The 27256-nt window shown below is 44.8% G+C and overlaps 1 protein-coding gene across 1 annotated transcript; it reads left to right on the forward strand.

The window, feature by feature from the left end:
• Positions 1–24340: 24340 nt before the first annotated feature.
• LOC146609978 (gap junction beta-7 protein-like) lies at positions 24341–25904 on the forward strand. The gene is made up of 2 exons (XM_085347017.1): positions 24341–24730; positions 25479–25904. Exons 1-2 carry the CDS (start codon positions 24341–24343, stop codon positions 25902–25904), a joined length of 816 nt encoding a protein of 271 aa, XP_085203143.1.
• Positions 25905–27256: the final 1352 nt, after the last annotated feature.

Below are 27256 nucleotides of genomic sequence, written 5' to 3' on the forward strand. Positions count from 1 at the left end.
CTCAGCCATTAGCCTCACCGGCCTCTGTTTATCCGTCAGTCTCCTTAGTCCAATCAGTTCCCTCACCTGCTGTCCAGTCTCCTGCTGCCCTCCAGTCAGTTCAGCCACCTGTAGCTCAGTCTCCACCTGTCCTCCAGCCACCTGTAGCCCAGTCTCCACCTGTCCCCCAGTCACCTGTAGCCCAGTCTCCACCTGTCCCCCAGTCACCTGTAGCCCAGTCTCCACCTGTCCCCCAGTCACCTGTAGTCCAGCCTCCACCTGTCCTCCACTCTTCTGTAGTCCAGTCTGCCGCCCAGTGCCCTGTAGTCCAGTCGCCTCCTGTTCCCCAGTCACCTGTCCACCATCCCGTCCAGTCCCCGGACCTGCAGCCACAGCACCCAGAGCCAGCTGTGAGCCTTCCTGCTTCTCAGCCAGGGGTTTCCGCACCCGCTGTCCCGGCCGCTCCTCAGCCAGGGGTTTCCGCACCCGCTGTCCCGGCCGCTCCTCAGCCAGGGGTTTCCGCACCCGCTGGCCCGGCCGCTCCTCAGCCAGGGGTTTCCGCACCCGCTGGCCCGGCCGCTCCTCAGCCAGGGGTTTCCGCACCCGCTGGCCCGGCCGCTCCTCAGCCAGGGGCCTCCGCGCCTACTGGCCCTGCCTGTCTCCGGCCAGAGGCCTCCGCGCCTGCATCGCCTGGTCAGGCCTCTGCCTCAGCTGCACCCACGCCCGGCCCGGCCTCTGCCTCAGCTGCACCCACGCCCGGCCCGGCCTCTGCCTCAGCTGCACCCACGCCCGGCCCGGCCTCTGCCTCAGCTGCACCCACGCCCGGCCCGGCCTCTGCCTCAGCTGCACCCACGCCCGGCCCGGCCTCAGAGCCTTCGTCCGCTGCGGCCTCAGAGCCTTCGTCCGCTGCGGCCTCAGAGCCTTCGTCCGCTGCAGCCTCAGTGCCTTCAGCCTCAGTGCCTTCAGCCTCAGTGCCTTCAGCCTCAGTGCCTTCAGCCTCCGTGCCTTCAGCCTCGCCTGGCCCAGCCTCCGTGCCTTCAGCCTCGCCTGGCCCAGCCTCCGTGCCTTCAGCCTCGCCTGGCCCAGCCTCCGTGCCTTCAGCCTCGCCTGGCCCAGCCTCGTTTGGGTCTGGAGCTGAACGGCCATTTTCTAGACCGCTGGCTGGGCCACTGGCCGGGCGCCATCGCCGTCGTGGGCGGCCCACAGACCCTCTTCGCCTGAGTGGCCGCCGTCGCCTTCCGCACGGCCGGCCCCCGGACCCTCTTCGCCTGAGTGGCCGCCGTCGCCTTCCGCACGGCCGGCCCCCGGACCCTCTTCGCCTGAGTGGCCGCCGTCGCCTTCCGCACGGCCGGCCCCCGGACCGCCTTCGCCTGAGTGGCCGCCGTCGCCTTCCGCACGGCCGGCCCCCCGACCGCCTTCGCCTGAGTGGCCGCCGTCGCCTTCCGCACGGCCGGCCCCCGGACCGCCTTCGCCTGAGTGGCCGCCGTCGCCTTCCGCACGGCCGGCCCCCCGAACTGTGCCCACGTCGCCGCCGTCGCTTTCCACGCGGTCGGCCCCCGGACCAGTGCTGTCGCCGTTGCCGTCCGCACGGTCGGCCCCCTGAACTGTCTCGTCTCGGCCACGGGCCGCGTGGACGCCCACCTGAACTGTCTCGTCTCGGCCACGGGCCGCGTGGGCGCCCACCTGAACTGTCTCGTCTCGGCCACGGGCCGCGTGGGCGCCCACCTGAACTGTCTCGTCTCGGCCACGGGCCGCGGGGGCGCCCACCTGAACTGTCTTGGTGTGGACTCCGTCCCTCCGTCCTGGGCCCCCTCCGCCCACCCTGTTCTGGTTTTTTTTTCTTTCTCTTTTGGCCGTCGGGTGCCGGCCTTTGAAGGGGGGGGTACTGTCAGGGTTCCTGGGTCGTTGACCCAGTGATTTCAGTTTGTTCATGTTCAGTTTGGTTCGCCACATTAATGTTCTCACTTCCTGTCTTTTCCCGTGTCAGCTTGTCTCCCGTGTCATTAGTCAGATTATGTTCAGCCCTGTACTCACCTGTTTCCAATCATTGTCATCATTCAACCTGTGTATTTAAGTTCCTCGGTTTCACCAGTTCTCTGTCGTGTCATTGATGTTGATGTTCATGTGATGTTCTGTTGTCGTTTCCGCCTGCGTTCAGCCAGCCAGCCATTCAGCCTTCCAGTCAGTTGTCCAGCCAGCCAGCCATTTTCTCCCTTTGTTCTGTTCATCCACTCCTCATAATAAATCTGCACCTACCTGCGAGTCCTGCGTTTGGGTTCCTTCTTCCTCGCCTCCACACGACGCCTGACATTCATAGCCTGTACATAGCTTGTACTCACTACAGCCTGTACATACTTATAGTTATAGAATATTCACAACATACTTCATACCGTGTACATTATAACATTCCATAATAGACCCATTTCTGTAATATACTCACATATCTATATTATTGCTAATATATATTGTAATATATCTATATCACTAAAGCACTTCTGGATGGATGCAAACTGCATTTCGTTGCCCTGTACCTGTGCATGTGCAATGACAATAAAGTTGAATTCTATTCTATTCTACTGTGTATAGTGCTGGTGGAGCACTACTGACGTCGACTGAGAAAATTGTCAGGCGGTGGAAGGAATACTTTGAGGACCTCCTTAATCCCATTGACACGTCTTCCGAGGAGGAAGCAGAGTCTGGGGATGAGGGGAATGACCCGCCAATTTCCGGGGGCGAGGTCACTGAGGCAGTTAAACAACTCCTTGGTGGCAGAGCCCCTGGTGTTGATGAGGTCCGCCCCGAGTTCCTGAAGGCTCTGGACGTTGTAGGGCTGTCCTGGTTGACACGCCTCTGCAATGTTGCGTGGAGATCAGGGGCAGTACCTGTGGACTGGCAGACCGGGGCCATTCGATCCCTATACAACCGTTGCAAGAGCTTGGTTCGCATTGCCGGCAATAAGTCGGACTCGTTCCCGGTGGGTGATGTGCTCCGCCAGGGCTGCCCTTTGTCTCCGGTTCTGTTCATAATTTCAGGATTTCTAGGTGCAGCCAATTGGCGGAGGGCTTTCGCTTTGGTGGCCTTAGAATCTCATCTCTGATTTTTGCGGATGATGTGGTTCTGTTGGCTTCATCGGGTGAGGGCCTCCAGCTCGCACTGGAACAGTTCGCAGCCAAGTGTGAAGCAGCGGGAATGAGGATCAGCACCTCCAAATCTGAGGCCATGGTTCTCAGCCGGAAAAGAGTGGAGTGCCCACTCTGGGTCGGGGATGAGTTCCTGCCCCAAGTGGAGGAGTTCAAGTATCTCGGGGTCTTGTTCGCAAGTGATGGGAGAAGGGAGCCGGAGATCGACAGACGGATTGGGGCTGCAGCTGCAGTAATGCAGACGCTGCACCGGTCCGTCGTGGTGAAGAGGGAGCTGAGTGTAAAAGTGAAGCTCTCAATTTACCGGTCGATCTACGTCCCTACCCTCACCTATGGCCACGAGCTGTGGGTAGTGACCGAAAGAACGAGATCGCGGATACAAGCGGCAGAAATGAGCTTCCTCCGAAGGGTGGCTGGCCTCTCCCTTAGAGATAGGGTGAGAAGTTCGGCCATCCGGGAGGGGCTTAGAGTAGAGCAGCTGCTGCTCCACATCAAAAGGAGCCAGCTGAGGTGGTTCGGGCATCTGACAAGGATGCCCCCTGGGCGCCTCCTGGGTGAGGTGTTCCAGGCATGTCCCACCGGGAGGAGGCCCCGGGGCAGACCCAGGACACGCTGGAGAGATTATATCTCTCGGCTGGCCTGGGAACGCCTTGGTTTTCCCCCGGATAAGCTGGAGGAGGCGGCTGGGGAGAGGGAGGTCTGGGCCTCTTTGCTTAGGCTGCTGCCCCCGCAACCCAGCCTCGGATAAAGCAGATGAAGATGGATGGATGGATGGGATTAGTTATGGGTTTTATAATAAAATTGAACCCAATCTGGTTGATTTCAGGATGTCGCCTTTTCAATTATATCCTTTTAGTATAAATAGCTTTATTTATTTTTTATTTTTTTATACCAGAACCCTTTATTTCATTTTTAAATGAAAATCACAGAAAACGTATTTATAAACCACACCGTGATAATGTCACATGAAGATGCAAACACAAAAAGGTAGGTTTGTATACTAACGTTTGTTCCCATCATTACTGAAAAATAAAGAGGTTTTTTTTTCACAAACAAACAAACAAAAACCCCCCAAACCCCCCCCCCCCCCCCCCCCCCCCCCCCCCCCTCATCCCACATTACCACCTTCAACAAATCTCTCTCATTTCCTCCAGTTTTTATGAAATTGGTCCATTTTAAGGTTAAAAAAAAAAGTAAGTTTCTATATATTTCCTCCATTATTCTATCCAATCTTTCTTTGTTGGGGGCTCTTTCTCCAGCCACCTCCTGGTAAGCGCTTTTTTGCCAGCTCCCAACAGGATGTTTATCAAGTATTTGTCCTTTAAGGAGGCTGCTGATGGAGTACACAGTACAAAAATCCAAATTTAGTTTGAGACCGGTCACCAGGTAAATTGATTCGACCAATTCACTCCAGTATGACAGGATTATTGGGCATTTCCAAAACATATGGAAATGATCTGCCATGTTTTCCCCACAGTTTCTCCAGCAGTGTCCATCTGTCAGTTGACCTTTTTGTTTGTATTTTATTTTGGGTGTTATAAAAAACCTAATAAAATTTTTCCACGTGAATTCCCTCCAATAACCAGAACTAGTAGTTTCCATCTGTGTCCTGCATATATTTAACCAACTGTCCTCTGATATGTTGATTTTAGCCTCCATTTCCCATTTAATTTTGATATAATTGGTTGATTGATCCTTAAGTGATTGTAAGTTCTGATAAAGTTAAGCAATCAATTTGTTTTTAATCTGACCTTTATAAGCTTCTTTTATAACGGGGACTAGGCCTTCATTACGTTGTTCTTCTATAGTTTTTATATTACTATTGAAATAGGGCCTAACTTGGAGATATCTGAAAAAATCTTGGTTTTCCAAACTATAGGTGTCTCCTAATTTTTCAAAACTTTGTAATCCTTCTTTTCCTAACAATGAGCAAAATGGTCCGATCCCCCAAGTTGTATAACATCTATCTATTTGTGCAGGGATAAATTCCTTATCATGTGTGACCCATCTGAGTTGTTTCAGACCAGCTCCTAATTTAAGACTTTCACATTCATCAAACCATATCTGTACAGCTGCTGTTATTGTGTATATATTTATTTATATTTCTTCATACATTCTTATATAGTTCTATATTGTGTATTTTGTTGTACAGTTATTTTATTTTCAACTTTAATTTATATATTTTATCTTATTCTTTCCCAGTTAAATTTACCCTTCATTCTAATTTGTGTTGTACAGTTATTTCATTTTTAACCTTAATTTATATTTTATTCCTTCCTAGTTAAATTTACCCTTTTTAATTTTTCATATTTATTTCCTATCTTATTCATAGCCTTTTCCTTTTTTGTTTTCTTTAGGTCACGAGCAGTTGTCCAAGCATTTCACTACATATCGTACTGTGTATGACTGTGTACGTGACAAATAAAATTTGAATTTGAATTTGAATTTGAATTTAAAGGAGTTTTAGTCCATTCATTTAGATTATTTTTCTGTTCCAAATATAATTTTTTATCTCCTAATATTGTCTGTAGTGGTAATTTTAATTGTGTCACATCTAAATATTTCCATTTTGCTTCATACGTTGGATCACACCAATGAATTAAATATCTTAATTGTGCTGCTTTAAAATAACTTTCTACGTTTGGGAGGGAAAGTCCACCTCTTTCCTTAGGTAGTTGCAATGTTATATATCTAACTCTTGGTTTGCGGCCTTTCCATATAAATCCCGAAATCATTCTGTTCCATAACGCAAATTGTTTGGGTGGTACGTGTACCGGTATAGATTGAAAAAGGAAAAGCAGTGGTGGAAGTATATTCATTTTGATCAGGTCAATCCTATTATACAGATCAAGTGGTAGTAGGTTCCACCTTTGAATGTTTTCTTTCAATTCCCTTGTAATTGGTGAATAGTTTATTTCATAGATTTCTGTCAGTGTTTTAGGAATCTTAATACCTAGATATTTAATTATTTTATTATTCCAATTAAATTTAGACATACTTTTGATCTTTGTTGTGGGTACGTAATTGTATGTGATCACCTGTGTTTTTTGTATGTTTATTTTATATCCAGAAAGTTCTCCAAACATTTCCATCTTTAACCATAACTTAGGTAAGCTTCTTTCTGGGTCTGTGAGGGTCAGCAAAACATCATCTGCATATAATCCCATTTTGTATTCCGTATTCCGTATCCATATCCCTTTAATTAGTTCATCCTCTCTAATAGCTTGCGCCAGTGGTTCAATAAATAAAGCAAACAGGGCTGGGCTAAGCGGACATCCCTGCCGACATCTCCTCTGCAAGTCCACTACTCCAGTTAAGCTCCCATTTATTTTTATTCTTGCTGAAGGTAAATATAAATTTTTAATCAGTTGAATAAAAGGGTCTCCGAAACCAAACCGCTCCATAACCAAAAATAAATAATCCCACTGGACGGAGTCAAACGCCTTTTCTGCATCAAGGCTTAATGCAATTGATTCCGTTTGGGATTTATTCATATAATCCATTAAATGTAAGGCACGTCTTATACTGTCTTGTATCTGTCTGTTTTTGAGAAATCCTGTCTGATCTTCGTCAATAATTTCTGGTATAGTATTTTTAAGCCTTTCTGCTATTATTGAGGTGAATAATCTATAATCCATATTCAGAATTGAAATTGGTCGATATGAACTGCATTCCCTTTTGTCCTTGCCCACCTTTGGAATTACTGAAATGATTGCCTGTCTCCAGGATGCTGGTGACTCCCCTCCCTCCAACACATAGTTAAAACATCTTAATAATAGTGGTGATAATAACTCTCTAAAGGTTTTATAATATTCTGATGTAAATCCGTCCATACCCGGCATCTTATTTGTTTTTGTTTTCGCAATGGCTTTATCCAGTTCTTGTTTAGTAATTTGTTGCATTAGTCTTTTGTTTTGTTCCCGTCCAATATTAGGTAAATCCAGAGAGTGAAAAAATTTCTGAATGTTTAGAGGGTCAGCCTTTTGTGTCTCTGAATATAAGTTTTTATAATAGTTTTCAAATGAGTTTTGTATTTCTTTAGCAGTGTAACACATTTTTTGTGTCTCATCATCTTTTATACTGTAAATTCCTCTTTCTTCTTGTTGTTTTTTAATTCTCCAGGCTAATAGTTTCTTTGCCCTAGGGCCGTAATCATAATACTTTTGCTTAACAAATCTGGCTTTTAGTTCTTCTTGTCTGTCATATATATCATTTAATTTACGTTTTGTTAAATTTATCTCTTCCAATGTTTGAGAGTCTTCAACAGTGGCGTGTTTAGTCTCTAAATTCTTTAATGTAAGTAGTAACTCATTAATTTGCCTTTGTTTCTCTTTCTTTTTGTACGAGGACCACATGATCAATTTTCCTCTCATTACCGCTTTGGATGCATCCCATGTAACACTTGGGGACACCTCTTGATTATCATTTTGTTCACAGTAGTTTTTATACTCATTTTTTACAAATTGTATACAATTGGTATCATTTAACAAACTCGTATTCAGCTTCCAGCTAGTCTGCTTTATTTCAGTCTCCAAATGTATAGACAAGTAAACACCTGCATGGTCTGATACATCTTTTACTCCTAGGTTACATCTAAGAATTCTATGTCTATCAGTGTTAAACATAAAAAAAATAATCCAACCTGAGTGTACTTTATGGGGGTATGAGAAAAACGTATAGGCTCTTTCCTTGGGATGTAGCTCCCTCTATCATATTTCCTTCTACAATAAGCCTTTTAACTGTTTTGGTCTCCTGAGTCGTCCTTTTAGTTTTGTTGTTGGAATCTAAGTGGGGCTGTAGTTGTATATTCCAGTATAAATAGCTTTATAAAAGTAATATTGTTTTTCTTTTTTAATATTTTGACTGTGATATTTATGCAAAAAACAGGTGTTTGGTTCCCATCTAAAGAACACATTTGACACCTCTTTATTGATTGAAATTAAAACATTGAAGTAAATGCTTGAATACGCAAAATGTTTTAAAAATAAATCAGTAGAAAGACATGCACTGAAGAATCTCAACTTTTTGGCATTTCTAGTTATTCTATAACTGAATTTCTATTATATCTGATTTCTGTTTTAAGACTGTTGAAAAAACATTTTTTAAACTGCTGATCCTATACATTCTCATTCATGAAATATTGTTTTAAATTTTACGAAACACATTGTGCAACTGCTATTCACCCACGAACAGTTTCTTGTAAACTGGCAAATATAAAAATTCTGCATTATTTAACAATAAACAAACACTGTTAGATGTTAACCTCCCTTTTATTTGTGCCACATTGAGGAGACAGGTCAGAACAGGTAGCTTTGAAAAAAAACAACAACAGTGAAATGTGCAACACAACAGGGGTGTGGAGGAAAAAAAAGAGAACTCTACTCAGACTGAGCTCCTAGTAGGGGATCACTATGAGGACAGAAAACAAAAACTCCTCAGCACACACATCAGATGAATCTTCACAGCTTAACACCATTGAAACACATGACAAGCAACAGGGGTGGATGGGGTGAGAGTAAGCTAGTGTAGAAGGCATCATCCAGTCCTGCAGCATGCTCTCCGGTGTCTGTGCGTGTCTGTGTACGTGTGTGCATGTGCATGTGTATGTGTATCCTGTATTCAGCTGAGATAGTGTCCTTTCACTATCGAAAGTAAGTCCTCCAGCTGATGCAGGTGGCCTTGAAGGATGGGGGCAGAGAGTCAAAACACAGTCTCATTATCAGGGAGAAGAATTTGTTGTTCCAGAGCCGCATTAGTAAAGGAGATGGTTGTTTGGGTTAATGCGAACAACTGCTTTCCAATTTCGCAGTTGGTCTAATGTCCGTCACTGGTCACCACATCTATCAGAGCTGTGAGCTTCTGCAAGACTTTATCCATATTGCATTCAACAAACACAGTCTGAGTACTCACAGCCCTGCCTGTCGTCAATCATGTTGGCCAGTCTTGTAGGCACTAGCCGAGGGGTCGGCAACATGCGGCTCCGGAGCCGCATGCGACTCTGTAGTCCTTATAGTGCGGCTCTGCGTGGTTTGGGAAAATGAATTCGAAGTATTTAGCTGAAGTGTATTTTATTTATGTTAGTTATTTAGTTCTAAATTGGAAGATTATTGTGACAGTAAAGTACAGCCCCGATTTGCAGACGCTGTGCGCAGAGGTTCAGGAGCAGAAGTCCCATTGTAAACATATCAAGGCAGACCCGATGGTGTTTCTATGAATGTGCTTTTCAGCATCTCTTTTCAGCTCACAGCCCGACATATACCAACAACAGCATAGATAGCACAGACGTTAAGGCGGCGAGGCGTGATTGCGTGTGCCGCTCAGGTGCGTCCACCTCCCCTGCAGCCGTGCTGCAGACCGCACCCGGCCACACACATTAACCTGGTAAAATACATATTTAGGCAGTATTTTTCATTTTTTAGCAGGATAGTGCTTTTTTTTACAAGTTATTTTTTAAAAGTCAGGTCAAGGCTCCAAAAGCCCAAAGGCAATATAAGGGTGGCGTCTCACAACAGTTTTTGTTTGCTACATGGATCATTTTAGTTCAGCTGGGTGTCTTTCCTTTTGTTATATGGTTCAAAATGTGTTAATTACATAAATAAAATGTAATTTTCTCTTTAGCACTTCATGGATTTCATAAGCAACACACCTTAGTTGTTCACACAAAGCATAAAGGTAAAAAAAAAAACCAATACAGTGGGGCAAAAAAGTATTTAGTCAGCCACCGATTGTGCAAGTTCCCCCACCTAAAATGATGACAGAGGTCAGTAATTTGCACCAGAGGTACACTTCAACTGTGAGAGACAGAATGTGAAAAAAAAAATCCATGAATCCACATGGTAGGATTTGTAAAGAATTTATTCGTAAATCAGGGTGGAAAATAAGTATTTGGTCAATAACAAAAATACAACTCAATACTTTGTAACATAACCTTTGTTGGCAATAACAGAGGTCAAACGTTTACTATAGGTCTTTACCAGGTTTGCACACACAATAGCTGGTATTTTGGCCCATTCCTCCATGCAGATCTTCTCGAGAGCAGTGATGTTTTGGGGCTGTCGCCGAGCAACACGGACTTTCAACTCCCGCCACAGATTTTCTATGGGGTTGAGGTCTGGAGACTGGCTAGGCCACTCCAGGACTTTCAAATGCTTCTTACGGAGCCACTCCTTTGTTGCCCGGGCGGTGTGTTTTGGATCATTGTCATGTTGGAAGACCCAGCCTCGTTTCATCTTCAAAGTTCTCACTGATGGAAGGAGGTTTTGGCTCAAAATCTCACGATACATGGCCCCATTCATTCTGTCCTTAACACGGATCAGTCGTCCTGTCCCCTTGGCAGAAAAACAGCCCCATAGCATGATGTTTCCACCCCCATGCTTCACAGTAGGTATGGTGTTCTTGGGATGCAACTCAGTATTCTTCTTCCTCCAAACACGACGAGTTGAGTTTATACCAAAAAGTTCTACTTTGGTTTCATCTGACCACATGACATTCTCCCAATCCTCTGCTGTATCATCCATGTGCTCTCTGGCAAACTTCAGACGGGCCTGGACATGCACTGGCTTCAGCAGCGGAACACGTCTGGCACTGCGGGATTTGATTCCCTGCCGTTGTAGTGTGTTACTGATGGTGACCTTTGTTACTTTGGTCCCAGCTCTCTGCAGGTCATTCACCAGGTCCCCCCATGTGGTTCTGGGATCTTTGCTCACCGTTCTCATGATCATTTTGACCCCACGGGATGAGATCTTGCGTGGAGCCCCAGATCGAGGGAGATTATCAGTGGTCTTGTATGTCTTCCATTTTCTGATGATTGCTCCCACAGTTGATTTTTTCACACCAAGCTGCTTGCCTATTGTAGATTCACTCTTCCCAGTCTGGTGCAGGTCTACAATACTTTTCCTGGTGTCCTTCGAAAGCTCTTTGGTCTTGGCCATGGCGGAGTTTGGAGTCTGAATGTTTGAGGCTGTGGACAGGTGTCTTTTATACAGATGATGAGTTCAAACAGGTGCCATTCATACAGGTAACGAGTGGGGGACAGAAAAGCTTCTTACAGAAGACGTTACAGGTCTGTGAGAGCCAGAGATTTTCCTTGTTTGAGGTGACCAAATACTTATTTTCCACCCTAATTTACAAATAAATTCTTTACAAATCCTACCATGTGGATTCATGGATTTTTTTTTCACATTCTGTCTCTCACAGTTGAAGTGTACCTCTGGTGCAAATTACTGACCTCTGTCATCATTTTAAGTGGGGGAACTTGCACAATCGGTGGTTGACTAAATACTTTTTTGCCCCACTGTATATACGGTGTTATCTTCATTTTAGTCAAGAAGTATTTGCGGCTCCCAGTGTTTTCTTTTGCGTGGAAACCGGGTCTATGGCTCTTTGGGTCTTAAAGGTTGCTGACCCCTGCACTAGCCCCTCCTGACATGGGCGTCACTTAGCCAGCCTGTAAGTGCTGGCATAATTGCATTTGAGCGTCAGATATAATTCAAAACAAGCACATCTTTTCATCGCTTCCATAGCAAGGAGGGTGGTCTGGTGAGATACTCACTCATGCTACTCAGAGAACACATAACCTTGAGTCTATGGGAGAAATACTGACTCTTGGATTGCCAGAGACAACTGTTAAGGAGACAACTCCCTCAAAACCACTATGGCAGGCTGAAATTGCTGCCAAATACACCTTGCCCTTATCAATCAGGGCCTGAAGAAATGACAGAATCACTGCCACAGAGCACTGAAAAGGGATGGACTGTTATTCTAAGCACCAGCTTTCAAACACACGCCACTATTGTTCATATAGCGTCCTAGTAGACGATGCTGTAGAACACTGAATAGTTACGATAAATGGTAAAACGGTAAATGGCCTGTATTTGTATAGCGCTTTACTTTAACACTATGAGGAGTGTCACCGAGGCTGTGAGCGGGTGGGTGCACGGGGGCTCAGCCCTGGCGCAGGGGGCCTCTTGTGCATCGGCCTAACTGGGGGGCTCTTCAACTGGCGGGGAGGTTGTTACATCCTTGCAGGAGTCCACTCTGCAGGTGGGGGAGAGACATAGGAGAGGTGGAGAATAAACTTAACCTGGGTGTCTGTTGTCTTGTGTAGTCTGGGAGATGATTGAATGTTGGGGTGGGTACAGTTTCCTCTGCGGTGGGGTAGGGTGGGCTGCCCCGGGTCCTGTGGGGCTTGGCAGTGCTACCGTAGGCCCCGGTCTGGATGGACCTGGGCTCCCTTGCCTTGGTGGGTACCAGAGGACGGGGGTGCCTACTGGGGTCAGCGGGGGAGCTGGCCCGAGGGAGGGGCATCCTCCCCTCCCTCTTTTTCCTCCCCATCCCCGGCTACCTCCCTCTTCTCGCTCCACCACACTCACCCACACAGGTAGGGCCTTGGGGTGCGGGTGCGTCACCAGGGTGCAGGGGAGACCTGGACCCGGGGTATAGAGTATGTTTGGGGAGTCTGATTGTGTGTACATGTCCATTTATGTCAGTCCTTACGTTGGGTGAGTGCTGAGTGTTTGTATACAGTGGGGCAAAAAGTATTTAGTCAACCACCGATTGTGCAAGTTCCCCCACTTAAAATGATGACAGAGGTCAGTAATTTGCACCAGAGGTACACTTCAACTGTGAGAGACAGAATGTGAAAAAAAAATCCATGAATTCACATGGTAGGATTTGTAAAGAATTTATTCGTAAATTAGGGTGGAAAATAAGTATTTGGTCACCTCAAACAAGGAAAATCTCTGGCTCTCACAGACCTGTAACGTCTTCTGTAAGAAGCTTTTCTGTCCCCCACTCGTTACCTGTATGAATGGCACCTGTTTGAACTCATCATCTGTATAAAAGACACCTGTCCACAGCCTCAAACAGTCAGACTCCAAACTCCGCCATGGCCAAGACCAAAGAGCTTTCGAAGGACACCAGGAAAAGTATTGTAGACCTGCACCAGACTGGGAAGAGTGAATCTACAATAGGCAAGCAGCTTGGTGTGAAAAAATCAACTGTGGGAGCAATCATCAGAAAATGGAAGACATACAAGACCACTGATAATCTCCCTCGATCTGGGGCTCCACGCAAGATCTCATCCCGTGGGGTCAAAATGATCATGAGAACGGTGAGCAAAGATCCCAGAACCACATGGGGGGACCTGGTGAATGACCTGCAGAGAGCTGGGACCAAAGTAACAAAGGTCACCATCAGTAACACACTACAACGGCAGGGAATCAAATCCCGCAGTGCCAGACATGTTCCGCTGCTGAAGCCAGTGCATGTCCAGGCCCGTCTGAAGTTTGCCAGAGAGCACATGGATGATACAGCAGAGGATTGGGAGAATGTCATGTGGTCAGATGAAACCAAAGTAGAACTTTTTGGTATAAACTCAACTCGTCGTGTTTGGAGGAAGAAGAATACTGAGTTGCATCCCAAGAACACCATACCTACTGTGAAGCATGGGGGTGGAAACATCATGCTATGGGGCTGTTTTTCTGCCAAGGGGACAGGACGACTGATCCGTGTTAAGGACAGAATGAATGGGGCCATGTATCGTGAGATTTTGAGCCAAAACCTCCTTCCATCAGTGAGAACTTTGAAGATGAAACGAGGCTGGGTCTTCCAACATGACAATGATCCAAAACACACCGCCCAGGCAACAAAGGAGTGGCTCCGTAAGAAGCATTTGAAAGTCCTGGAGTGGCCTAGCCAGTCTCCAGACCTCAACCCCATAGAAAATCTGTGGCGGGAGTTGAAAGTCCGTGTTGCTCGGCGACAGCCCCAAAACATCACTGCTCTCGAGAAGATCTGCATGGAGGAATGGGCCAAAATACCAGCTACTGTGTGTGCAAACCTGGTAAAGACCTATAGTAAACGTTTGACCTCTGTTATTGCCAACAAAGGTTATGTTACAAAGTATTGAGTTGTATTTTTGTTATTGACCAAATACTTATTTTCCACCCTGATTTACGAATAAATTCTTTACAAATCCTACCATGTGAATTCATGGATTTTTTTTTCACATTCTGTCTCTCACAGTTGAAGTGTACCTCTGGTGCAAATTACTGACCTCTGTCATCATTTTAGGTGGGGGAACTTGCACAATCGGTGGCTGACTAAATACTTTTTTGCCCCACTGTATGTGTGCATGAGGGTGGGAATGCATGTTTGTGTCTGTGTGTGCCTGTTTGTCTGTGTCTATATGTCAGGTCGGGTCTTAGACTCCACCTCTCTGGGAACTCCCAGGCCCTCCAAGGCCTATCTCCCCTCACCACACTCCCTGCTGGTGACTGATGCCCTCAGGGGTCGGTGCATTGGTGGTTCTTGGTGTCCGGGGCTGGGCGCTCAGGTATGTACCAGCTCACTCCTGGTGGCTACCTGGCGGGGCCTGGCGCCTGTTGCTCGGTCAGGCCTCCTCTGGGGTGCGGGGGGCCCTCGGGCCTCCAGCCTCTGGGCCTGCGGCTCGGTTCACTCTGGCACAGCTGGCTGCCGGCAGAGCCGGCGGGCACGCCGGTGCAGCCCCCTCTAGCTTCTGCTCGGTGGCTACTGGGTGACGCCTCGTCTGGGGATCCTCAGCCCTTCCCATGAGGGTGGCACGGATGCCCCTCCGGTGGTCCTCCTTGGGCTCTCACTCTGGGGCCTCTGGATGTCTGGGGCCTGGATCTCCTCCATGCCTGCTTCATGCCCTGGGGGACGGGGCTATGGCTCTCTACATCCTCTTGCAGACCATTACATGTGGAAACCATTTGAATACAAGCGCGCTGATCCACACAGGTGTGCACACGGGTGTTCACTGTTCATAAACTTAAATTATACCTTTCTTGGCTGCTACTTCAAAGCACATTGTGCGCTGTCTGTCCTGCGTGCTGCACAACAACATTGAATATTTAGTATTTACTGCTGTTTACACTTAGCTAGATTAATGCGATGGTGTTGTGTTTAGTATGTTGCTTTGGTTTTTTTGCTTGTTTTCTATTCTTTTTCTCTCAACAGGTGATCCAGAAGATTCCCCCCCCCCCCCCTTTCTCACTGTCCCTCTCCCGTTCTGTTTTTCTTTTCCTTCCTTTTTCTTTCTCCCTTTCCTATCCCTCACTCATGTCTGTCCCGTCTGTAACAACTGAAAATAAAATAAAATAAATAATAAATTAGGAAGATTAGGAATCTGGAGAACTGGTGCCAGAGGAACAACCTCCTTCTAAACGTCAGTAAGACAAAGGAGCTGATAGTGGACTTCAGCACTAAGCAGGAGAGGAACTACCAGACCCCCGTCATCAACGAGTGCCCAGTGGAGAGAGTGGACAGCTTCAAATACCTCGGAGTTCACATCACGCAGGACCTGTCATGGTCCTGTCACATCAACACCGTGGTGAAAAAGGCCCGACAGCGTCTCTACCACCTCAGACGCTTGAGAGACTTCCAACTGCCCTCCAAGGTGCTCAGGAACTTTTACTCGTGCACCATAGAGAGCATCCTGGCGGGAAACATCTTAACCTGGTTCGGGAACAGCACCATGCAGGACAGACGAGCTCTACAGAGGGTTGTGCGGTCAGCTGAGCGTACCATCCGCTCCGAGCTCCCTGACCTGCACTCAATCTACAGCAGGCGGTGCTGGACCAAGGCCAGGAAGATCGTGAAGGACCTCAGCCATCCCAACAACAGACTGTTCTCTCTGTTGAGGTCAGGAAAGCGATTCCGCTCCCTGAAGACCAACACAGAGAGACTGAGGAGGAGCTTCTTCCCGCAGGCGATACGGTCTCTCAATCACACCACCACACAGTACTGACCCACACATATGGTTCTTACACACACACTGGACTTTCTGGACTTTGGTTTTGCACAACACTGGTCACTATATTCTTCATTTCCGGTTAATACTTGTACAGCTGCTGTTATTGTGTATATATTTATTTATATTTAGATTTCTTCATACATTCTTATATAGTTCTATATTGTGTATTTTGTTGTACAGTTATTTTATTTTCAACTTTAATTTATATATTTATCTTTATCTTATTCTTCCCAGTTAAATTTACCCTTCATTCTAATTTGTGTTGTACAGTTATTTCATTTTTAACCTTAATTTATATTTTATTCCTTCCTAGTTAAATTTACCCTTTTTAATTTTTCATATTTATTTCCTTTCTTATTCATAGCCTTTTCCTTTTTTGTTTTCTTTAGGTCACGAGCAGTTGTCCAAGCATTTCACTACATATCGTACTGTGTATGACTGTGTACGTGACAAATAAAATTTGAATTTGAATTTGAATTTGATTTAAAAACAAAGGTCGATCAAATGGACCAATACGGCAATGCCACGATGATCCATTTGGCAAAATAAAGCCATTGGGTATCCTTGTTGGTCTTCGGACAACAATTCTGATGGCTAAAGAACCAAATGGGACAGGCAAAAAAAAAAAAAACACTATGAGGGAGCCCCACTGTGTTCAGGTTAAACCACTCATGGGCCAAGCCTATAGAGCTAGTCTCTCTGGGTGGGGGTGGAATATTTCCCCCCGTGCCTGAGACAGGAGGTCTCTGCGTAGTGGTAACGGCCAAAGTGGCTAAAAAATCTCTGCCAGCCAGTGCTTCCCTGGCCAGTGTGGGGCTATCAGGATCATAGAGTGACCTCTTTCTCTCACTCTGGCCAGAGTTGGAGAAATGAGGGCCACTGGGGGGGAAAGTATAGAGTAGGGTTATTGGCCACTCGTGAGCTAGAGCATCCACCCCCAGTGGAGCTTCCGGATTGTGCAGGGAGTAAAACAGGGGACAGTGAGCAGTCTCCCCAGATGCATAAATGTCCACGGTCGCCTGACTGAATCGCAGCCAGATCTTCTTCACCACCTCTGGGTAAAGCTTCCAGTCTCTGTACAGTGGGTTGCCCCTGGAGAGAAGATTCCCAGCATGTGAGTTGCTCTCACTGACAGCTGGTGAACACTGCTCCACACTATCAGTCTGTGTGCCAGTGTATGTAACTTGGGGGACCCCAGAACCCCCTGTCTGATGATGTAGGCCACAACCATGGAATTGTCCTCACTAAAACATGATGGCCCCCTCAGCCAAGGGAGAAACTGTTTTAGCGACCGGTGAACTGCCATGAGTTTCAGACAGTTTATGTGGGTAGAGCACATGTGAGGGCCCCATCCCCTGTTTACTGCTTTGCTTTTGTGGGCGGCCCCCCAGCACAAAAGAGAGGCATCTGTGGAGATCACCTTCTTGGCTGAAACTGCCCCTGAGACAGGAAACCTGGTTTCTTCTACTTGTGGAGAGCGTGTGACATGTATTTCCTTAAATGCTGGTTCAGGACACGGAATCCAATGTCCTCAACACCCATGCTGACTAAGTACAGGTAGCCCAGCTCTTTATTCGGAGAGACAGAAGGCTCACTGGCCACTTCACCGATGATAGCGTGTTGGCATCCCCTTGTGGTTGCCGCGCGAAATATACGCCATCCCAGTTTCCCATCACCTCCCTTACCTGTGACAGAGGTGATGGGCTCGTCTGCATTATCATAACCGTGGAAACCCGAGTTTCCATATGCTGTGTTATTGCAGACAGCATTGCTCTGTTTTTCAGCATGTTTGATTTTTTTCATGTGTTTACATCACTTGACAGCGCCCTTGGCAAACTGCCTGGATATGCGTGTCGGGAACTTTTTAATACAGAATGCATGAGAGAAACGCTTGTGAAACAACACTGCAAACTTTGGCTCTGTTTCCCTCTTGCGGGTCCAGTGACAGGAACGCTGGCCTGAGTTATGCACTCTGTGTCGAACATGTCTTGAACTTGCTCTGAAACAGAGCTGTGTGGAGGCAAAGCAGCCTGTGAAGGGGGGAAAGCTGGGCTAGCTCTCCCCTAGAGGAGAGGCCATCAGGCAGGCCACTTCTTCTTCCTACTGGTCGCAACAGCATGAGGAGGAGGAGGGGCCACTTGAGGTCTGGCCTGGGGAGACTGCTTCCTAGTCCAAGGATTCTGTGATATCCTGAAACTAAGGAACCACAGAGACCATGTTGACCTCACAGTCACTTCTTTATTTATCAAACTGGGGCATGCGCAACAAATAAACTGGCACTGCTCTCCAACAACTGTTGCCCCGTGGAGGACAAATCCCTGCTACATCATAACATTCCTCCCACCTTAAACTGAAACTACCCTGTAGCTTTAATTACTACACAAAATACCCATTAAGAAAAACTTAACCTTTATTAAAATGTAACACAACCTCCTTCCCAGCCTTTACTTAAATTTCACTCGCTAAATAATTAACCAATCCAACAGTCTTAGGTTATTCCTATAGTCTAATAGTCTATAACAGTTTAACATTACCACGTAGGAAACAGGCTCCATCATTTCCTGTCCTGGTATCCATTTGGGTCCCCCGCCATAGTTTCTGGTATATACTGTGTCTCCAATAACAAACATGCACTCCTTGGCATGTCTATGATGACACAGTCTTTGGCTATCCTGTTTTGTTGTCACTTTCTGTTTCAAGTCGAGGTGTTTGAGATCAAGTGTACACCTCAACTTCCTGCCCATCATCAACTCAGCGGGAGACTTCCCTGTTTTGGACGTTGGTGTGATTCAGTAACTATACAGAGCCCTGTTTAACTTGATTGCCACTGTGTCTCCAGTACTCTTTTTCATAAGTTCTTTGAAAGTTTGTGCCGCCCTTTCTGCTAACCCATTGAATGCTGGGTGATATGGAGCAGAGGTGACATGTGTGATGCCGTTCTTTGCCATGAACTCTTTAGTTTGTGCACTTACGAAACACTGGGCATTGTCTGAGACCATTATTTCAGGAAGGCCATGTCGTGTGTACTGAAACAGTTTTTCAAGCAGTCAATGGTTGCAGCTAATACAGCTGATGCCACTGAATACACATCTAACCATTTGGAATGGGCATCCACTATTATTAAGAACATCTTACCCAAAAAAAGAGCCAGCATAATTTATATTTATTCTCCTCCATGGCTTCTCCGGCCACTCCCAGGGGTGTAGCGGTGCCTCTTGAGGGCTGTGTCTATGTTCTTGACGTACCGCAGGATTTCACCTTGTCTTCAAGTCAGTCTCCATCTGTGGCGACCATATGTAGCTTCTGACCAAGCCATTCATGTGGCTCATTCCCAGGTGTGGATGATGTAGCTGTTCCAACAGGGGGCATCGACCTCATTGTGGTATCACCACCCTAGCCCCCCACACCACACACCCATCCTACACACTCAGCTACTGTTGTCTCTGTCTGTAGGGCTTAAAATTAGGATGCTGTGTTATGGGCCATTCTCTCAGAACATTCTCATGCACTCGGGAGAGTATGGGATCTTTGGTTGTCCACCTTTGTAGCTGCTCAGATGTCATCACCACCCTGCTGCCAGCTCTTTAGGGGAGTTCTCTGGATGAGGAAGACTACTCAGTCCATCACGGCCGGGTAGGAGTGGCTGTGAAATTGAACAGCCTTCTAGCCGTCGTTCAAGTCCGCCCTTCTGCGTTTTTCTGGTCGCTGGCGCCACAGCACGAAAACTTTAAAATGGACACAGAAATGTTCCCCTGTTTTTTTGTACGTTTTTAATTTTCGAGAAGCTAGAAAAACTTTATCATTGTCGCTGGCACGTCTTGTACCTTAGGCTCATCAGACACGATCATACCCAGGTAAAATTATTTCCCTTCATCTACACACATTTAGGAATTACTTAGCTAGTTTCAATTATTACCAGTCATTCGTGCACATATATTGTATTATAAAAAATATATAAAGTAAATCTCTTTGAAACTTATGGAATTAATCTTTTGTTTTCTTTTTTTTACATGGCACTTTATCAAACTTTTGTCTGCTACAGAGTTACAAGTAATATAGTAGTAGTAATATAGCATATAGGAGAGAGGGAATTAGGACAGGAGGCCTAATAGATAGCCTCTGTCCTATCACCTCATCCATGGGGGCAAACCAGGGCCAAGTTGCAATCCCAATCACTCCCTCTCCTGACCCTGGATACTTGCAATCCTAAAGGCAGAGGAAATTAAAAAAAATACAGTAGGCAAATAAAAACAACACAAAAACTCTTAGTAATTGCACATTTATTAACTTGTGTTCTTAAGAATAATCTTCGTGATAACACACATACATACTTTGTATATTTTTTTAAGCTATCTCATTTCTTTCCGGCCTACAAGGGGGTTACTTTCTCCTGCAGGGCCACCTTCTCCAGAATTGTCCTGATCACATAACAAATAAGAGAAGAGAGTGAACCATGGCAACTTATTTTAATCCCTAAACATAGTTGTGGGCTCTTACAGTCAGAGCCGCTGCCTTGTAACACTTATCCGTAAGGCTAGAATGGAAGCGGTCTGCCTTGGAGGGGAGAGACGTCTTTGGGTGAAGATGGCTCGCTACAGCTCCACTTGTGGCATCTGGTGGAGGCCGATAAACTCCATCCCCTCAATCCGACAGCAGGGAGCTCCCTGCGATGCGGTGTTTCTCGCTGTAAGGTTTTGCTTTCCACGTCACTGCTATCTCATTGAGTAGCTCCGGGAAAACAGGCAAAATCTTACGAGATTTTACAACCTCGATTTGTACAGCGGGCCATGGGATGTTGAGCCTAGAAGCTGTGCGCTTGCACATGACCTGCATGTCGAGATCCAAGAGAGACTTCCTCCTCGTAGTCATACACCAGGAGCTCTGAGTCAGCCGACTCCTCATCTCCATCCTCGTTATCTTCTCCTCCCCAGGTGACTCCAGCATGGGGGAAAAGCTCACATTCTCCGATGGGCTGAGGGTCTGCTCCTGCCCAGCCTGGGCCTGGGGTTGCAGCCAAATCATCAGGCATCTCAATTTCTCCTTGCGCCGCAGCAGCCTCAAAAAACAGAAGGGTCGCCACCCAACAGGTTAGCCTGTCAGAGTAGTTTGCGTGAGAAAGCCACGCAGTGGATACAGTCTTGTGTGGATGTCAAGGCAGCCTGAGTGCCTTTGTCCATGTTACTTTATTTCCATACATTGGTATGTCCATAAGTTTGTCCAGCAGCTTTGGTTTCCCTGATACTTTTTAACTTCAAACTACTGTAACAGAGTTTCCTTTTGAGTGGGCGAAGAAAGTGCAGCCTGGAATCCACATTTTTTTTTCTATTTAGGCTATATAATCATCACTGTGCACAGTGGTTGGGCAGTCAATGCAAGTAACTAAAAAGTATTTTAAAGGTAAATGCCTGAAATCAGAGACCAGGTCCTCGCTCTTTCTCATAAATCAGACACTCTGTATTGTAATGTGCTTATTTGCATCCATTTTTGCATCACATGTCGGCATCAGACCTATGCAGATCGGTCTGGTTATCCACCTACATTTTCTGCTGAATATATTTGCTATCATTATGTATCATCAACCAACTTTTTGCATCATTTCTCTCTTTGCTGTGCTGCTATCTTTCTGCATCACGGTTTCCCTTCCATTTCCCTTCCATTTCTCTGACATTGTCTCTCTGTCACTTCTCGTTTTTCCTCAAAATACCCTGGGGCAGTTTTCTTCATGCCCAACATGCAAACTAAAACCGTCAGGTGAGAGAATGTAACTTTTTCTAAGCGACGCTCCGCCTATCTCCCTCTGGTTCCTTGTGTTTACCAGCAAGGCCACACCTCAAAGCCAGCCCCCTCTAAAGGTCTAGATGTAACCAAGTCAGTGAGCATTGAGGCAACAGCAGCTGACACATCACATTCATACATTTATGGTGCTCCCTGTGTCCAGGGTAAGGTGCTTTATATGTCTATATTTGCGCAAATTAATGGATCAAGGAAACAGGTGTTTCGTAGCCCATTTGCTGAGTTCTGTTTTAAATTCAGACTAATACAAGAAAGGATGAGGACAAAAATATAGTAGTAGGAAAGCAGTGGCCTTGCGAAATAAAAAGGGCACAAGTCTCACTCATTCGGTTCTTGTTGTATCATGTGCCAAGAGAACCACGTTATAATAAAATCAATTGGAAAAGAGAAATTAAAAAAGAATATTAACAGAAAAATGGATTAAATAAATGTTTTCAACCGCTTTCTAAAGGAGTCCACAGAGTGAGCGAAACAGAGTTAGAGTGGTAAAGTGGCAACTTGCTCAACCTGTAGAGCAAGTTGTATTCAAACATCTGTGGCAGTGCCAGAATAGAGTCTGAATTATATTGGTTCATGTGTCACACTGCAGCCATAGTGTAATCTTTGTTATGTTTATGGATGTTAATTTATCCTAGTCTCTTTAAGACATTTAATTAAGATAGGGACAACCTGAGAAAGCTGTCTGCATTGTCACGATGAAGTGAAAGAGAAACATATGCAAAAAGATAGATAGATAAGAGAGAGGGCAACATTGCATCTAAAGCAAACGGAAAAACAAGTTGTGGTCACCTCCCTTTAGGCAAGATATGCTCTTCTCTCTGAGGTTTTGTTTATTCACTGAGAATCACTGCAGTCTGTGTTTGTATTTTGTATGAACAAAAATCACATGCCTTTTACATTTGTGAATAGCAATGAATAGCAACTGCACGATGGTAGTAGGCTGTGTGTTTATAAATCCTTTAAGCATCTGTAGCTGTTTTTTTAAGATGATGCCAGAAGATTTCCTTTAAGAATCATAGACAGAGACAGAGATTAAAAAAGAAAAGCAAAAGAATAATGAGCAATAACCATGACATATTTGACATAACAGCTGACATATTTGCAGTCGCAATGGCTTAATTCGTGAGACTTCATATTTAACTCATCAGTAATTAAGAATAGCTTACATGTTTGTAATTGTTAGTTTTGGGGAACATTACTAGAAAAAAACTGCAGTGGCTTCGTAGTTGCTGTTGTAGAAATACTCCAAGAAACGCACTCATACACAGTTTGGCACACACATGACAAACATCAGCCACTAAATGTACAGGATGATCATAGTGCTGTGAGTTGACAAGATAAAAAAATTAAAATACTGAAATCTTTAAAGGCACACTCCATGTCAAGTTTTTTGTTTGCTATGACTTCTGAGCCATTATGTCAGCTTGAACTCACTACTAAGCTTAATACATCTATTATATTCATCCCAAAAAATCTTTGAAATATGTATCTAACTAGATATAACCAGATACACTGGATGGCATTGCATTGGCCTCCAGAGACCCTGTCTCAGAGTGAAACTGAAAGTTCATGCTGGACTACTGCAAATCGTTATTATCAGGATGTTCAAAGAATTCCATGAAGAGTCATCAGTTGATTCAAAATGCTACAACAAGAACACTGACAGGGACTAAATGATAGCATATTTCTCTAACTTCGGCTTCTATTCATTGGCTCCCTGTTAAATCCAGAATTAAATTTAAGATCCTTCTCTTCACATACTAGGTCTTGAAAAATCAGGCCACGTCTTATCTGAAAGATCTCATACTACCATATCACCTCAATAGAATAGAGAAGTTCACTCTCAGACTGCAGGCTTACTTCTGGTTCCTTGGGTATTTAAAAGTAAAATGGGAAGTAGAGCCTTTAGCTATCAGGGCTCTTCTTCCCCTCTTCTGTGGAACCAGCTCCAAATCTCACAGACACTGCTGAAGAACTTCCCATGATGCTCTGAATTTTACTTCTTCACTCATCTACTTCACTCACCATGTGTTTATACACCTCTCTGCATTTAATCATTAGTTATTATTAATCACTGGCTCCCTTCCACATTGAGCATTTTATTTCTGGAGGGTTCGTCCTCCCCACTGTCGCCTAAGCAGTTGTTCAAATAGGTCATATGATTGTAGGGGTTTCCTCTGTATTATTGTAGGGTCTTTACCTTACTGTGCACCTGTTGTTGTTATTTAGCACTAAATGAATAAAACAGAATTGTGTGTGTGTGTGTGTGTGTGTGTGTGTGTGTGTGTGTGTGTGTGTGTGTGTGTGTGTGTGTGTGTGTGTGTGTGTGTGTCATGCATATGATCTCATTGTATATAGCTAAACACTACAGTCTCAGTCAGTACTTGAAGTTAATATTTTCTTTCTATCTTTATTTAGGACATTAACTTAAATTAGAGGCTTTTATTATATTTAACTTTTTGGACCAGGACTTTACAAACCACTGACTGGCATCATACTGCTTCAAGTATTTTAACTACAAAGATTCTTCTAACATATTTTCTTGTTTCATTGCTCAGGTTTGGATCAGGAACTTCATTCCACCTGATCTCTTCAGGAGGTCAAACATACTCCTCAAATTTCTGTCCCCTTGTCCCCCTCCAAGACAGCAGTCATGAATTGGAATTGGCTGGAGGACCTCATCAGTGGGGTCAACAATTACTCCACAGTGTTTGGTCGGGTCTGGCTCTCAGTGGTCTTCATCTTCCGGGTGATGGTGTTTGTGGTGGCGGCTCAGCGAGTGTGGGGTGAAGAGAGCAAAGATTTTGAATGCAACACTAAACAGCCAGGCTGCACCAACGTGTGCTACGACCACTTCTTCCCCATCTCCCACATCCGCCTGTGGGCCCTGCAGCTCATCTTCGTCACATGCCCGTCGCTGATGGTTGTTGCCCATGTCAAATATCGAGAGATGAAGGACTTAAAGTACACCACCACCCATGAGGGTAAACACATGTATGCCCGCCCTGGGAAGAAACGTGGAGGGCTGTGGTGGACATACCTGGTAAGAATGAAGGGTGCTAAAGTTTAATTCCACTGTTATTGTGTATGCCACACATGGAAGGAGATTTGCAATTATAATGTATGAGCAACAAGCTCCACCAAACTGATGTGAAGTTGTGTGACTTTGCAAGAGTGGTCTACGATAATGCAAATTTTGGTATCTATCAATATCAAGTATTGCAAAGACATTCAGATATTTTTCACAGTGTATGTCTGATGTATTTTTTTATTTCTAAATATATATATACTGAACTTAGAGGATAGAAACAAAGTACAGATCATATCACCCTAGTATCGATCTGATACTGAAAGAAACTCTATTTTAAGTGGTTCTATGCTTTCAAGGCTTCCTTTAAACAGCCATATAATATATCCCTACAGTGGAATGTGGGACTATTATGTCTGTAACATGGTGTCTTTTTTCTTGTCTTTAATTTCACTTTCATTTGCTGTTTAGAAACGTCTCTACCAAGTGTTCACTTTTGTTTTGACTGATTTTGGTAAATATCAGGAATTTTCATTATATAGTTTATAGAAGGTTGAAGAATCCTCATTTATGTTCCAATTTTTTCATAGGGTCATTTATTTATTTTTTTTTTTAAACTAATTAATCGTCATAACAAGAGCTTAGACAAATGGTTGGGATAAGTTACAGCAATTAGTGAACATTTAAAATTAATTCTGTCAAACACAGACATTAGCAATCCATGAGATTTTTCCTACTTTAACACTCATTTGTCTTCTTATAGGTGAGCCTGATCTTAAAGGCAAGCTTTGATGCTGGTTTCCTGTACATCCTTTACCACATCTACGAAGGGTTCGACTTACCACGTTTGTTAAAGTGTTCAATGGATCCTTGCCCGAACATAGTGGACTGTTACGTATCCCGCCCCACAGAGAAGAAGATCTTCACTCTCTTCATGGTGGTGTCCTCTGCTGTCTGTATCTTGATGTGCATCTGTGAGATGTTTTACTTCATCTGCAAGAAAGTCAAGAAACAAATCAAGAGGAAAATAGATGCAGACAGGCAGGCGTCCGCAGAGACACACGAGCTGAAGCCACTGTCAGCAGCTTTTCCAAGGCACAAGTCTAGATCATCTTTGAGAGTGGATCCAACAGTGTCTAACCAGAACCTGAATAACATCAAGACAGAGGAGACACCAACTATGAAATAAGAATCATCTTGCTCGGGCTACTCTGAAAAACTAAATGAATAACTCTAGGTGCTACTGGAAGCAAATGCATCCTTCCGACGGCTTGCAGAACTGTTACTCAACGGCAAAGAAATACCCAGTGATTTGTAAATAAAACTTTGTTATATGATATTCTGCATGGAAATCGACAGCAAAATTGCAGATGAAAAGGAAGCTATTTTTGAGTAATGATGCTTTATATGTGTATGATGTGTGTGTCTGTATTCATGTTTTTATGTAACCTTTTATGGTTACTGCCTGTCAGTTAGGAAAAGCACATGCTGTAAGTAAACCCTTTATTCACCAAAGCATTACACACTGAGTCACTCACAAGTACTTTACAGTAGAGATACCCATATGATCCCGCCATATTTGTTCTGGCGTCATCCGTTTTTTCACGCTACCGTCCAATCAGAAGCAGAGGACACGGGTGCGGTTTTGATAGATAGGACAATGCACCAATGGTGAGCGGAAACCGGACGTCGTCATTTTTGCCCTTACGGACGCTGTCAAAAAGTAACGGCTTTCAACTACGGACAAGTATTGAATTCCCACATTTTATATTTTGTTTTTGTCTTCATAATAACATAGTAATGTTGTTTATTGAGTTTCTCTTTTATTGACCAATGTGACGTAACTAACAGCACCACAACTAGTTTCGGTTATTCATTTGTCTGCTGTGGTTAGCTAAGTGTTACACTGTAAACTGTTGCTATTCTTTAGCAACATTTCGGTTGGAAATAGCGAGTTAGTCAGTGTTTATTATTTTAATGTGGTCTTGCGGCTCAGGAATCAGAGGTGGGACCAAGTCGCTGTTTTGCAAGTCTCAAGTAAGTCTCAAGTCTTTATCCTCAAGTCACAAGTCAAGTCTCAAGTAATGTCAGGCAAGTCAGAGTCGAGTCTCAAGTCACTGGTGTAAAAGTCCGAGTAAAGTCACAAGTCTGAAATTTTGAATTTCAAGTCCTTTCGAGTCTTAAAAAAAAAACGAAAAAATAATGTTGCAGTTATGCTAAACTGTAAATATTAGACCATGTAATTTTAAAATCTGTGTTTTTCTCAACACATGACGAAATAGTGAACTTAGAAAATATACACAAATTGTGAAATTGCACCTCTATAAAATGCAGCTCAATTAAACTTAGTTCCAAGAATAATTTTCACCGACAGTTCTGAGATAAGCTGAATGTTATTATTGGATGCGCTTGTAGGGCCGGCTTTAAAATCGCATGACAAAAATATCATACACATTTAAAAAAACCTGTATCACCAACGGAGCATGGACAAGATTTGCTAGTTAGATGAAGTCAGCTATCTCATCATAGCAAAAGAGAAGC

Source organism: Diplotaxodon limnothrissa, linkage group LG22 (assembly GCF_057381915.1).
Source record: "Diplotaxodon limnothrissa isolate DT_005_m linkage group LG22, D_limnothrissa_male_GT1.1, whole genome shotgun sequence".
Lineage (NCBI taxonomy): Eukaryota > Metazoa > Chordata > Actinopteri > Cichliformes > Cichlidae > Diplotaxodon > Diplotaxodon limnothrissa.

Excerpts from the sequence above, each read along its gene's own strand:
- LOC146609978 (XM_085347017.1), top strand. The coding sequence starts at position 24,341 with ATGAATTGGAATTGGCTGGAGGACCTCATCAGTGGGGTCAACAATTAC. Across the intron at positions 24,731-25,478 it reads GGCTGTGGTGGACATACCTG|GTGAGCCTGATCTTAAAGGC; the intron begins GTAAGAATGAAG and ends GTCTTCTTATAG.